Source organism: Carlito syrichta, unplaced genomic scaffold (genome assembly GCF_000164805.1).
Source record: "Carlito syrichta isolate Samal-C Ts95f unplaced genomic scaffold, Tarsius_syrichta-2.0.1 Scaffold304234, whole genome shotgun sequence".
Taxonomy (NCBI): Eukaryota; Metazoa; Chordata; class Mammalia; order Primates; family Tarsiidae; genus Carlito; species Carlito syrichta.
In genome coordinates this window covers 103,443-118,542 of record NW_007248330.1, presented here as the reverse complement: position 1 = coordinate 118,542, position 15,100 = coordinate 103,443, and the positions used below count along the sequence as shown (strand labels likewise).

At 39.4% G+C, this 15,100-nt stretch overlaps 1 protein-coding gene across 2 annotated transcripts in view; it reads left to right on the top strand.

Moving 5' to 3' along the window:
• Positions 1-15,100, top strand: part of BLM (Bloom syndrome RecQ like helicase) — a 96,185-nt gene that overhangs the window by 36,863 nt on the left and 44,222 nt on the right. For both annotated transcript variants that reach the window (XM_008059517.2, XM_008059516.1), the window contains exons 8-12: positions 1,610-1,801; positions 3,634-3,752; positions 4,670-4,783; positions 8,214-8,312; positions 8,517-8,665. In XM_008059517.2, coding sequence (XP_008057708.1) covers positions 1,610-1,801; positions 3,634-3,752; positions 4,670-4,783; positions 8,214-8,312; positions 8,517-8,665 — 673 coding nt within the window. The remainder of the gene's footprint in view (positions 1-1,609; positions 1,802-3,633; positions 3,753-4,669; positions 4,784-8,213; positions 8,313-8,516; positions 8,666-15,100) is intronic.

The window sequence follows — 15,100 nt, the reverse complement described above, 5'->3', positions numbered from 1 at the left end:
GCAGTGGCTGCTCCCGGCCACCGCAGCCTCCACCTGCTGGGCTCTGGCGATCCTTCCGCCACAGCCTTCTGAGTAGCCGGAATTACAGGCATGCGCTACCACGCCCGGCTGATTTTGATTCATTGTAGAGATGAGGTCTCGCTGCCCAGGCGGGTCTCGAACCCGCGGGCTCAGTCAATCCACTCACCTCAGCCTCCCAAAGGCGCGGGATTACAGGCTGAGCCACTGAGCCTGGCTGGGTCAAGCTTTCAGTGATTCTGGGATGGGCAAAAGCAAAGATGAATTGACATGCTAAAAATGTGTATATTTTTAGAATTCTGTGTTGGTAAGAATTGATTAATTTATAAATTAGAAAATTAATGTTTTTTGTATTAAAGATAGGAAGTCGGAAATTTCTTAAATCAGTCACATTACTTCTTTGAGCTCACTATGTGCCACATGCTGTGCTGGGATCTGGTCATTTAAAAATGAATAACAAATAGTTCCTGCCTTCCTGGAGTGCACAGTTTAGTGAGAGAGAAGTTTTTGGAGTAGTGCAATTAACCAATGTAAAGTCTCTAGAGAAAAGCCAAAAATAATTTTAAAGCCTTACATCAACCCTATAAAGTTACCAAAAGTGTTTTTTAACTGCAGCAAGTTTATATGTGCAAGGTTTTATAAAGTACAGCCCTCCCTATTTCTGCCATTAATGACTTAATATCATAGAGGTTGTTCTTACAGTTATGCTGTTGACCTTTAAAATAACCATTAATGAATTTATTTTTGTATCATGTTAGAATGTGTCATGCTTGATGTTTGCAATTATCTTGAGACAGTTGAGTGTTGAGGTTAGAGTAACTGCCAGAGCTGGCGTGAGTACCTCTTGTTCCCCTGTGCTGCACCAGAGTTGCGACAGCCAGGCTGCAGCACAGGGGGTGAATGTGAGAGACGTTATGAAAGAGGAGTCAGGAAGCACAGATGACTCTTGAGGTTTCAGACACGGGTGACTGGGAAAACTGTGACACCATTAACAGAAACGGGAGTCAGGAGGCAGAGTCAGATTTGGAGAAAAGCTGAGGAGGGCTATTTTGAGACTTGTTGAGCTTAAAGTGTTAGTAAGTCATTCAGGTAGAAGTGTTTTGCAGGCAACTGGAGATGCTTGCAGGACTGGAATTTCGGAGTGTCACTTGAGGTCTTAAGAGAAGTCTAAGCTTTCTCTGCACATAAGTTATGTTTAAGGTCATCGGACTAGGACAACTCCAAAAAAAGAGCCCAGACCCAAAGATCTGGAATATACCCGTATTTGAGGGCAGGTGGAGGACGTGGAGCCAGGAAAGGGAATTGAAAGTGAGTACAAAACCCATGATTGTCTTGGAGGCCAAGGGAAAAGACAAAGACAGGTGTAAAAGTAGTGGTAGGTGGTACAGAAAAATCAAGAAAAGACTTGATTTGGGCCCCTAGGAAGTCTCTGGTGTCTTTGAGCCTTGTGGGGAAGGAGAACCGGTGTACAGTTAAAGAAGTGGGCCGTAGGAAGCATGTGCCAGTGATTCTGGAGGACAAGGGAAATGCTAACGCTGTGCTTGCAGTACATTCATGCACTGATTTTTCTTAATGTTGATTATTTTCTTAGACAAGTCAGCACAAAATTTAGCATCCAGAAATCTGAAACACGAGCGTTTCCAAAGTCTTAGTTTTCCTCATACAAAAGAAATGATGAAGATTTTTCATAAAAAATTTGGCCTGCATAATTTTAGAACTAATCAGCTAGAGGCGATCAATGCTGCACTTCTTGGTGAAGACTGTTTTATCCTAATGCCGACTGGTATGTATTTTTAGATATGAATTGGCAGGAATCCATTGGCAGATGTTAAATGAAAGCGCTTTATTAGAAATAAAAAGACCACCTACACAGTCTTTCTATCATTTAGGGACCTCTTAAACCTCCCATGCCATAGTAAGAAAGTTTATTACTTCATATCCTCTGCTCTAGTGTTGACATGATAAAGTTTATAGCCCTGTAAGATTTTCAACTCAAAGCACACTGTGTTGAACTGAACTATAATTTTTCTTTGGCATTTTTTTTCTAGTCCAAGTCAGTCTGGAAATTGAACAACAAAAAAAATCATTGTCAGAGGCCATGACCATTCCTGGCAGTTTATTTGGTACAGTCTAGTGTTGTGTAGTGGTTAAAATCATCAGCTCTGGACCCATGGCCTGGGCTTAAAGCACGGCTCCGCTGCTCACAAGTGTCTGACCATGGCAGGACACCTCACTTCCTGGACTTGTTTTCTCATGTGTGCAATGAGGATAAGAATCAAGTACCTGCTTCACAGAGTGGCATGAGGATTAAATGAAAGGCATTTAGCGTAGTTCTTTCTTGGCCCCAGTTTTGAGGAGTCCAGGACTTTTCATTGTACTATTAAAGCTTATGATAGCTATTTAACGATTTATAGTAATCTAAACAGGATAGGAGTATGGGGAATTTGGAGTTTTAATACCTATATATCCTCCCTCTGCCTTTTACTTGACTTGTTGTGACCTTTAGCAAGTTAGTGCCATCTTTTTTTGTTTGTTTGTTTCTGAATCAGAGTCTCACTCTGTTGCCCAGGCTAGAGCGTAGCAGTAGCACAATCACAGCTCTTTGCAGCCTTGACTTCCTGGGCTCAAGCAGTCCTTCTACCTCAGCCTCCCGAGTAGTTTGGACTACAGGTGCACACCACCATGCCCAGCTAATTTTTTGGTAGAGATGAGGTCTTGCTATATTGCCCAGGCTGGTCTTGAATTCCTGGACTCAAGCAGTCCTCCAATCTTGGCCTCCTAAAGTACTGAGATCACAGGTGTGAGCCACCATGCCCGGCCCATCATTAATAATCAGCATTTCAAATTTTATTAACTTGTTCATGTGTGTGTGTGTGTGTTTGACCCTAATTTGGTGTTCTAGAACTGTAACATGGGAAAGGATGTTGGCAATGATCTAATCTAGTGAATTTTCAAGGTTTTCCATGGCACTTTGGAGTTTCAAGGGACATTTTTAAGATCGTTTCTATCCCAACTTCAACCTCTGGATTTGTGTGTGTGTGTGTGTGTGTGTGTATGTGTGTGTGTGTGTGTGTGTGTGTGTGTGTGTGTGTGTACGCGCGTGTGTGTAATATATATATAGATTCTAGGCCAGGCGTGGTGGCTCCTGCCTGTAAGCCCAGCGCTTTGGGAGAACAAGGTGCAAAGATCGTGTTGCGACCATCCTCAATATAGTGAGATCTTGTCTCTAATTTAAAGAAGTAAATAAATTTTAATTCTAGTATCATGATTTTTAGAGACTCTCTTTACTGCCAGAAATATAAAAGTTTGCTGTATTTACACTTCCCAATTAGACTTTTAAAGCAATATCATTGCATCTAAGTCTGCCCTGATTCTTGCTTTTGTTATTATATGTGCCTATGTAAGATATCCCAAAAGATCATTTTTACACATTATTTAAATTGCTGAATTGTTTGAGTCGTATGAGTATTGCAAGTTCTTGGCATTATATGTGTTATCCTTTGGTGTTCTATTAGTTAATAGTTTGTAATATTTTACATGATTTCTTTTGTAACTCTTGCCTCCATGTTCTTGAGATAGTACCTGATGGATATTTTTTTTCATTGTTCCTTTCAGGAGGTGGTAAAAGTTTGTGTTACCAGCTACCTGCTTGTATTTCTCCTGGGGTCACTGTTGTCATTTCTCCTTTGAGATCACTGATAGTAGATCAAGTCCAAAAGCTGACTTCCTTGGATGTAAGTTATAATATAAAAATATTAATAAAAACATGTTTTAGAAACAATTATACTTCAGTACTCTGGACAGCCTTTTTATTAAATAGTTCATAAACTATAAAAACAAAGCATAGCAGTTAAATTAAGTTGTATAGTTAAGCACAAGTTTTTGAAAATTCCAATACAGATAACTTCCTGTAGTTCAATCTGATTTCATTCTACAAGAATGTATTTTAGTAAGAACTTTTAACCTTGCTATGTTTTGCTAATGTAAATGTTTCTTTTACTAATAGAAGAGGATATCTTTTGTTACTACTGCTGAATCAGCATAGTCCTTTCTCCTTTATATCTTCAAATGCGTACACATGCAGGTGCCTGCCCACATATGTTGTTTTTCCTCATGACCGAGTTTAAGGAAGTATGTGAATGAATTCTACTAAATTCTTTACATTGTGACCAAACAGAACTGTTTTCAGGTCTGTGAGTCACCACCCTTCAACAAAACCACTGGTTTGATTTTTCTTCCAAAGAATGTCATAGCGTGGTGATGGTAGCCATTGTTCAACCATTCATAATATTATTGTCCTTCCATTGTCATTATGCATTAAAACTCTGAAGATATTTACCTTTAAAAAAATAGCCATTCATTAGGATTTTAATCTTGTACATACATGATTGGAATCTTGTAGGTGCAAAATTCATAATTATTTACATATATGAAAAGTAAAGCAAGTAAAGAAAAGGAAGTAAACAGTGAGAAGATTGTTTTGAGTTATGCTCAATAATGATTTTTTGAATGTTGATTATTATGTTGAGATGTATTTTCTTTGATAGGTTTGATGTGAGACTTATAAAATGTTTATAAAACCTAAGGATAAATATAATCCTAAATCAGATTGTTGTATAAAATTTAAATTGTTTACTACTTTTATACTTAGATTCCAGCTACATATCTCACAGGTGATAAGACTGACTCAGAAGCTACAACTATTTACCTCCAATTATCAAAAAAAGACCCAATTATAAAACTTCTATATGTTACTCCAGAGAAGGTTTGTATTTATATCATTATATAAAAATATGATATTAAAGTTACTAGGATGCCTATATTTTTTAAACTTTTGGCATAATTTTTTTATGTGACGTATAGTGCAAAGAATTCCTGAAACTTTTACCCAAAAACCCCAAATGGTAACATTTTACTATAATTGCTTTATTGTTCTCTCTCTCTCTCTCATTTTCCTGAAACATTTGATTGAAAGTAAATTGCAGACGGGTTATTCTTTTAACCCTAAATACTTCACTGTACATTTTCTGAAAATAAGGGATCTCTTACATAACCTTAGTACAATTATAAAAATTAGAAAATGTGCATTGATGCAGTACTTAATCTGTAAACCTTATTTCAGTTTCTTTTTTTTTTTTTGAGTTGGAGTCTCACTCTGTCGCCCAGACTGGAGTGCAGTGGCCACTCCCGGCCACCGCAGCCTCGATCTGCTGGGCTCTGGCGATCCTTCCGCCTCAGCCTTCCAAGTAGCTGGAACTACAGGCGCACGCTACCATGCCCGGCTAATTTTTTTGATTTATTGTAGAGATGAGGTCTCGTCAAGTTGCCCAGGCGTGTCTTGAACCCGCGGGTTCAGGCAATCCACTCACCTCAGCCTCCCAAAGCTCTGGGATTACAGGCTGAGCCACCCAGCCTGGCTTCCAATTTCATTAATTGTCCCTAAATGCCCTTTATGGCAAAAGAAAATCCCAGATCATACATTGCATTCAATTGTCTCTTTCATTTCCTTTATCTAAACAGTTTCTCTTTTGTCTTGGATTTTGACTTTTCTGAGGCATGAAGGTCAGTTGTTTTGAGAACTCTCCCTCAATTTGAGTTTGTCATATGTTTCATCTTGATTAAATTCATATTATTCATTTTAGCAAGGATATCACAGAAGTGGTGGTACATTGTCATGCTTCCTATCAAGAGGCACTTGATGTCAATTCATCCCATTACTGATGATGTTGGTTAACTGATCACTTGGATAGGTCTGCTAGGTTTCTCCAATGTAAAGATACTCTTTTTTTTTTTAAATATTGGTCTTCATAATTAGTAGACATCCTATTGTGGGATACTTTGAAACTATGTAAATATCCTGTTACTTACTCATTAGTTTTTTTACCTACAAGTTTTAGCATCCATTGAGGATTCTTCCCAAATCAATTGTAACTATAATTGATACCAAATTATGATTTTTTTTTTAAATCGAAGTCTCACTCTGTCACCTAGGCTGGAGTGTAGTGGCACACTCTTGGCCACTGCAGCCTCAACCTGCTAGGCTCAGGCGATCCTTCTGCCTCAGCCTTCTAAGTAGCTGGAACTAAAGGTGCACACCACCACACCTGGCTAATTTTTTTTTTTATGTATTGTAGAAATGAGATCTCGCCAAGTTGCCCAGGCTGGTCTTGAACCCCGGGTTCAGGCAATCCTCTCGTCTCTGTCTCCCAAAGTGCTGGGATTACAGGCATGAGCCACCAAGCCTGAACAGATTATGATTTTTTTAAATTTAGTTGTCATTTTACTATAAGGAACAGTTTTTCTTTTTATTCCACATAGTTATTGATGTCAGAATGAACTAATGGATTCTTAATTTATTCAGTAGATTACAATTAGTTATTATCATATTGTATTTTGATGTTCTAATTGTCCTAGATGTGCCCAGTCACATCAAGCTGGCTTCTGTGTCCTTTTGATCTGTCCCTGTCAAGATATCAGTGCTAGATGTGCTCATTGCTGCTAGATGTCACTGTGTCTAGGTCCTGTTATGAACAGAGCTATGAAATACATACATATATTCATATAACTTCCCTCAAACAACATGTACTCATACAACACAGATCTGTAACACTGTTACCAATGTAAATGTGTGGTGGCCCTCAGATATATTGAAGTAGATAAAAGTTTTAGAATCATTGACCTAATAAATAAGTTATTTGCTGAAAGCAGGTAAATATTCTAAAATATCTGATTTGCTGTTTTCTTTTCTTTTTTTTTTTTTCAGTCAGAGTCTCACTCTGTCACCCTGGTTGGAGTGCAGTGGCATGCTGATCACTACTACTGCCTTGACTTGCTGGGCTCAGGCTGTCCTTCTGCTTCAGCCTTCCAAGTGGCTGGAACTACAGGCACATACTGTCACACCCAGCTAATTTGTCTTAATTTATTTTAGAGATGAGATCTCACCAAATTGCTCGGGTTGTTCTCAAACCCCTTGTCTCAGGCAATCCTGTTTTCTCCGCTTCCCAGAGAGCTGAGATTACAGGTGTGAGCCACTGCACCCAGCTGGAGTGCAGTGGCATGATCACAGCTGACCACAGCCTCGAACTCATGAATTCAAGTGATACTCCCACCTCAACCTTCCAATGTCTAGGACTTATAGGCAAGCACCACCATGTCCAGCTAATTTTTTTATTTTTTGTAGAGACAAGGTCCAACCATATTGCCCAGACTGGTCTTGAACTCCTGGCTTCAAATAATCCTTCTGCCTCAACCTCCCAAAGTGCTAGGATTACAGGCATGAACCATCAAGATCGGTCACTTCTGCTGTTCTCTTCATAGATTGAAATAAGAATCAATTTCATTTCTTACACTTTTAAAAATTTTTTTGAGTTAGGGTCTCACACTATTGCCCAGTCTGGAGTGCTGCGACACAATCTCAGCTAACTGTAGCCTCGAACTCAAGGGCTCAAGTGATCCTTCTGCCCCAGCCTCCTGAGTAGCTAGGATTTACAGGTGCATGCCCTCATGCCCAGCTAATTTTTTTTGTAGAAATGAGTTCTCACTATATTGCCCAAGCTGGTCAGGAACTCCTGGGCTCAAGCAGTCTTCTTGCCTTGGCCTCCCATAGTGCTGAGATTACAGGTACGAGCCACCATGCCCAGGATAACCAATTTCATATGGAGATGTTAATACAGCTTAAGTTGTAATGGAATTTAAAGGCAATAAAATCATTAAGGTGATATGTTTAAATGTTGCCAGGCGTGGCTGCTCATGCCTATAATCCCAGCACTTTGGGAGACAGAGGCGTGAGGATTGCCTGAGTCCAGGGGTTTGAGACCAGCCTGGGCAACTTGGCGAGACCTCATCTCTATAATAAATCAAAAAATTAGCCAGGCATGATGGCACGTGTCTGTAGTTCTAGCTACTCGGGAGGCCGAGGCGGAAGGATCACCTGAGTCCAGAAGGTCAAGGCTGTGTTGCCTGTGAGTGTGCCACTGTACTCCAACCTGGGCGACAGTGAGACTCCAACTCAAAAAAATAAATAAAATAAAAAATAAATGGAAAGATCGCCGGAGCCCAGCAGGTCGAGGCTGCAGTGGCCGCTCCGGCCACCGCACTCCAGTCTGGGCGAGAGTGAGACTCCAACTCAAAAAATTAAAAAAATTAAAAAAAATTTTTTTAAATGTATTTAAATGTCTAATATATTTCTGGTTTAGGTCTGTGCAAGCAACAGACTGATTTCTACTCTGGAGAACCTGTATGAGAGGAAGCTCTTGGCACGTTTTGTTATAGATGAAGCACATTGTGTCAGTCAGGTAAATGCTTTTTTGTGCATCTTGAAATATCAATATATTTCCAACAGCATATGTATTTTCAGAACTGAAGAAAAGCCCACGGGTGAACTAGTCTGCTATTTTACTGAAGAATAAAGTGGTTCTTAATATGTTGACCAGTGTTGGCTTTTTATAGAAGGAAATTCCAAATAGTCTGAAAAGCAATATTTTTTTCTTTCCAACTAGTGGGGACATGATTTTCGACAAGATTACAAAAGAATGAATATGCTTCGCCAGAAGTTTCCCTGTGTTCCCGTGATGGCTCTTACCGCCACAGCTAATCCTAGGGTACAGAAGGACATCCTCACTCAGTTGAAGATCCTCAGCCCTCAGGTGTAAGTTGTTGAAAGTCACATATATAAACACCCTAGGGCAGTGGTTTTCAGAGTTGCTGCACATTAGAATCACCTGTGGAGTTTTAACAAGCCCAATACCCACACTGTACCCAATACCAGCTAAATCACAATGCTGGGACTGGGAGCCAGTATGTTTTTTAAAAATCCCCAAGTGATTCCAATGTGCAACAAAGTTTAGGAACCAGGGCCCTATGACTTTTCTTCACTTAACTGAAATTCACCCTTTTTCTTGGTACCTACTTTGGAAGTAGGGAAAAAATTGCATCCTGTACCTATAGTCCCGGTACTACACTAACTTTTATTTATCTTATTTTGGATTTCATATATTCTAGAGTATACATGATGAAGTCAACGGATGACCCTGCTTTGTCGTTTTCACCTAAAGCCCCAGTTATATTCAGAATGTTGAAAATAGTCTAGAAACTATGTAGAACAGCTTTTTTACTTTGTCTTCATCTCAAAAACAAAATGCTTCTATAATTATTCAGTAACAAAACTACTTTAAAAATATCCCTACATATATATCTAGGTTGTATTACATTATTGTGTGCTTCTATTTGATTTTGTAGAGCCAGATACATTCTTTGGTAGGTTTATTCACTTGACAAATATTATTTAACATCTGTTGTGTACCAAGATTAAAGTATTTTTTCTCCTCATTTATTAGTATGCGCTTTGAGTTTGAGATATAAACATTAGTATGGAATGCCTAAAGAATAATGACTGAACAGGATATTGGGGTGAATCTTTAAAGCACAGCTTTTGTTCATTTGAAAATAATGACAAACTGGCTCTATAAATATTATAAGCAGTTAAAACAACAGTATCTCTCAAAGGTTTGTGAAAAGGACTGAGAGTTCCGTATGAAGTGGTCCATGAGATTAAGAGAGCTACAGAGGCCTTTGCAGTTATGCTGGCAACTTCTAAGTTATCTGATCTAAAACAAGGAATTCAAGCACTTCAGGTTTCTTCCAGCCTTTACATTGTTTGGTTCTAGTCTAAAATATTGTATTGCTAATAGCTCAATTATATAGCACTAATGGCCTCACTCAAGTGCAAGAAGTTTAGAGTTCTCAGAATTTTATCAACTTATGCCAGATGCAATGTACTGTTCTTTTAGATCAGTTATATTAATTTGCAAATGCCAATGGTTAAATAATATTCTTTTTACCTTTTGAATAACTTTTTGTGAGTATGTGATTTTTGACTTATGTTTGAGTAAACAGTGCACATATTTATTTATTTAGAGCACATTGAATGACTTTTTCTAGCACAGTGGGGAGGAAATCTGCCTGGGAAAGCAAGATTGTAGATTTCTGGACTGTAGCACATGGTGCCTGTACATAATTGGCACTCAGTAAGAATGAATAAATGAAACATGGAGAAATTTTAGTAAATGTGTGTAAAATGTGAAAATTTGGGCATGTCTCTTGACTCCTTACTTCTCTGCATTTAGAAATAGAAGATTTTAAGGAACACTTTCTGGTACACTATTTCTGATCTTTTCTGCCAGTAAGCCCCTGGTTTGGATTAAATTTGCCCACCTACTGCTGTGTTGTGCCCGTGGTGAAGTCACATATCTCTAGGGTTGGAGCCACAGCCCATGTGCTCCTCCCCTCCTGCCAGTCTGATAATATTCTTTGCTTTGGCTTTGGGAAATACAAGGGTGAATAATAAAACAAGGCTTTATTCCATTCCCTTAGGGCCTTTGAATAGGAACTCAAAGAGAGCAGAGAGACATACAGAGTTAACTGTAATACAACAATAATAGCTAACACATATCCAGCCTATACCTATTGTTAGCATTTTGTGTATGTATATATATATGTGTGTGTGTGTTTGTGTGTGTGTGTGTGTGTATATATATATATATATATATATATATATATATATATATATATATATTTTTGTGTGTGTGTGTTGGAGTCTCATTCTGTCACCCAGGCTGGGGTGCAGTGACATGCTCACTGCAGTCTTGACCTGCTGGGCTCAGGTGGTCCTTCCGCCTCAGCCTTCCAAGTAGCTGGAATTACAGACAAATGCTACCACACCTGGATAATTTTTTTTTAATTTATTGTAGAGATGAGGTCTCACCGAGTTCCCCAGGCTGGTCTCAAACCTTGAGTTGGAATCTCATTCTGTTGCCCAGGCTGGAGTGCAAGGGCACACTCACGGCCAACACAGCCTCAACCTCCTGGGCTCAGGTGATCCTTCTCCCTCAGCCTTCTAAGTAGCTGGAACAGGCATGCGCTACTACATCCAGCTAATTTTTTGATTATTGTAGAGATGACATCTCACCAAGTTGCTCAGGCTGGTCTCGAACCCTTCTTGCCTCAGCCTCCCAAAGTGCTGGGATTACAGGCTTGAGCCATCGCGCCTGGCCTAGCATTTTGTATATATTAACTCACTTATCCACACAAAAGTCTTATGAAGTACATACTCCTATTTTCCCCATTCTACAGATGAAGAAATTAAGGCACAGAGAGATTAAGTAATTTGCCCAAGGTCATACACCTTGCAACCTTGCAAGGATTGGAATGAGGACTTAAATCCCAGAAACCTGGTTTCAGAATCCTTCAAATACTACACCAACTTGCAAAAGGAGAAAGTCGTGATTAGAGATGTAAATTACAACTGCAGGAACTCAGGAAGGCACGATTAACTGTAACCTGAAGTAGTAACTAACTGTCAATGAGGATAGGTCAGATAGAGTTTTATAAAGGAACTGGGCTTTGTAGGATGAGTGGTTTTCTAAACAGCTGTATTGAGATGTAATTTATATACCATGCAATTCACTTACTTAAAGTGTACAATTCACTGAAGGTTTTTTGTTTGTTGGTTTTTAGTTTGTTCATAGAGATGTGCAATCATCTCCACAATATAATTTTAGGACATTTTTTTCTCCCCTAAAAGAGACACCGTACCCATTGGCAATCACATCCCATTTCCTCACACCCAGTACCCTAGGCAGCCACTCACTTTCTGTCTCCATGAGTTTTTGCCTATTCAATGGTATTTTATTGCATTTCATATAAATGGAATCATACAATATGTGATCTTTTGTGACTGCTTTCACTGAGCATGTCTTCAAGGTCCATCCATGTTGTAGCATGTATTAGTACTTCATTATTTGTTATTTTCAAATAATATTCCATTTTATGGCTACTACTCTATGTTATATTTATTCATTCATCATTTGATGGACATTCAAGCTGTTTCCATTTTTTAGCTATTATGAATAATGCTACTGTGAACATTTGTGTACAAGTTGTCATTTGGACATACGTTTTTATTTCTTTTGGGTATATACCTAGGAGTGGAATTGCTGAGTGATATAGTAACTATATGATTAACCTTTTCAGGAATTGCTAAACTGTTTTCCAAAATGCCCGTATCATTTCATATCACCTTCAGCAGTATGTGAGGGTTGCAGTTTCTCCACATCCTCATCAACACGTGTTATTTGATTACAGTCATGTGATGTGGTAGGTGAATGGCATTTTAACAGGAAAAGTAAGAACTCGGGGATGAAGTTTCTACCATGTAAGTACAGGCCCAAGGAATTGGACAAGTGGTGAAACATAGAAAGGGATGATGGCTTGAGGCCAGATCATGGAGAGTCTTATGTATAATGATGGTAAAGAAAGTGTGAAGATTGCTGAAGTGGCCATCTCCACTCATCCCTTAAGCATACAAGACACCACACATCCAATGGTAAAGTGTTTGAACTTTATTCTTTAGGTACTTTGACCCAGGAAGTGGCTTGATCTGAACTGCGTGGTTGGATGTTAACTCAGGCAAGGGAATAGAGGATGAGCTGGGAAACAAAAAGAGGTAGGGCAGCCCTTTAGAAACCTATTGTGGTCACCTAGGAGAGAGATGATGGTGATGGTAACAGCAGAAGGGGAAGGAGGGGACAGAGTCAAGAAGAATGGCAGGACTGACAACTAATTGGGATGAGATGAATGAACACACAGTTGAAGTCTGTCTCATGCCATTGACCATAACTGGAAATGGAGGAGAGGAACAAGTTGGGAGGCAGACTGGGTGATGAGTTTGATATTGGATGTGTGGTGTCTTGTATGCTTAGATGGCCACTTCAGCGATCTTCACACTTTCTTTGATCACATGTACCTCCTAAAAAAATGATGTACCACTTGCACCATTTTTAACACAATTAACACAATTTTTCAACATGAGTTTAAATAAAAAGAATGTGATCTATTGTAAATATCAACATTTTAAAGCAAAATGGTTGCCTAGCTCTTTAAAATGTATCCAGTAGAATATAAATATAATAGCAATTTTGTACCTGCTGTCATCCATTTACAAAGCACATTTAAAAACTTAAACTCTTTAGCAGTCAGATTATACTCTTCCTTTCCTCTTTGAACTCATATTTTTCCTTCCACTTTCCCCACAGAATTTTACCCTAAGGCAATATATTTTATGCATTAAGTTTTGTTGCTTATTATATCATACTTCCTGCAGGAAAAATATGCATATAAATTAAAGTTTGTTTTTAATTTCCTATACCAAAATTTTATTTTGTTTTGATGCTTCTCGACTTATGATGGAGCTATGTCACAGTAAACCCATGGTCAATTGAAAATATCGTGTGTCAAAAATGCTTTTTTTTTGAGTCAGAGACTCACTCTGTCACAAGGCTAGAGTGCAATGGCATGCTCACAGCTCACCATAGCCTCAACCTCCTGGGCTTACGCAATCCATCTGCCTCAGCCTCAGCCTCCTGAATTGCTGGGACTACAGGATCATACCACCATGCCTGGCTAATTTTTATATTTCTTTTTGTAGTGATAAGGTCTTGCTATGTTGCCTAGGCTGGTTTCGAAGTCCTTGGTTCAAGCAGTTCTCTCGCCTTGGCCCCCCAGAGTGTTGGGTTAAAATGCATTTAATACACTTAACTTATCAAGCATCATCTTAAATGTGCTTAGAACGCTAACATTAGCCTACAGTTAGCCAAAATCATTGAACACAAAGCCTGTTTTATGACAAGTGTTGAATAGCTTATACAATTTATTGAATGCTGTACTGAGAATGAAAAACAGACTGGTTGTATGGGTGCCTTTTCTTCTGAAAGCATATCACTTTTGCACCATCCTAAAGTCAAAAATTATTAAGTGAAACCATTGTAAGTCAGGGATTGTGTGTATTGAATTATTGCAATCGTCATTAGTACATAATTGATTTAACACACTTAAATATGTCTTTAAAATATTTCATAAGCATTAATTTTGATTGAGAACGTATCTTTTAATTAAGTAGGACTTTTTTTTTTTTTTTTTTTGAGTTGGAGTCTCACTCAGTCGCCCAGACTGGAATGCAGTGGCCACTCCCTGCCACCGCAGCCTCCCCTGCTGGACTCCAGGGATCCTTCCACCTCAGTCTTCCGAATAGCCAGAACTACAGGCATGCGCTGCCACACCCGGCTGATTTTTTAATTTATTGTAGAGACGAGGTCTCGCTGCCCAGGCAGGTCTCGAACCCGCGGGCTCAGGCAATCCACTCACCTCAGCCTCCCAAAGCCGCGGGATTACAGGCTGAGCCACCGAACCGGGCAAGTAGGACTTTTTTTTTTTTAAAAAAAAAGGATCTCACTGTGTTGTTTAAGCTGATTTCAAAGTCCTAGCCTCAAGTGATCTTCCCACCTTAGCCTTCTGAGTGGCAGAGACTACAGGTGTGGCCACCATGCCTCGCTGGGACTCACTGTTTTTCAGTTACTTCACATATCTATGGATGAATCAAGTCAGTTCATATTTTTATAGATGTAAGCACTAAGAAACATTGCTCGTGTAAACATGTAGATGGGAATGGAAGGCATTTTACTGTAGCAGTAACACTTAATTCTTTGAATTCCTTCTGACGTATATGCCAAAATTACTTAATGATCTGTCATCAAAAATTATTTTGGGCCGGGCATGGTGGCTTATGCCTATAATCCCAGCACTTTGGGAGGCGGAGGCAACAGAATTGCCTGAGCCCAAGGTTTTGAGACCAGCCAGGACAACTTGCTGAGACCTTATCTCTACAATAAATCAAAAAATTAGCCAGGCATGGTCGTATACGCCTTTAGTTCCAGCTGCTTGGAAGGCCGAGGTAGAAGGATCAACCTGAGCCCAGCAGGTTGAGATTGCAGTGGCTGTGAGTGTGCTGCTGCACTCTAGTCTGGGCAACAAGTGAGACTGCAACAAAACAAAAAAATTTATTTTAATGATCTGTTAAAAAAAAAAATGATCCTAGCTGAGCTCAGTGGCTCAGCCTGTAATCCCGCGCCTTTGGGAGGCTGAGGTGAGTGGATTGCCTGAGCCTGCGGGTTCAAGACCCGCCTGGGCAACTTGGCAAGACCTCATCTCTACAATAAATCAAAATGAGCCGGGCGTGGTAGCACGCGCC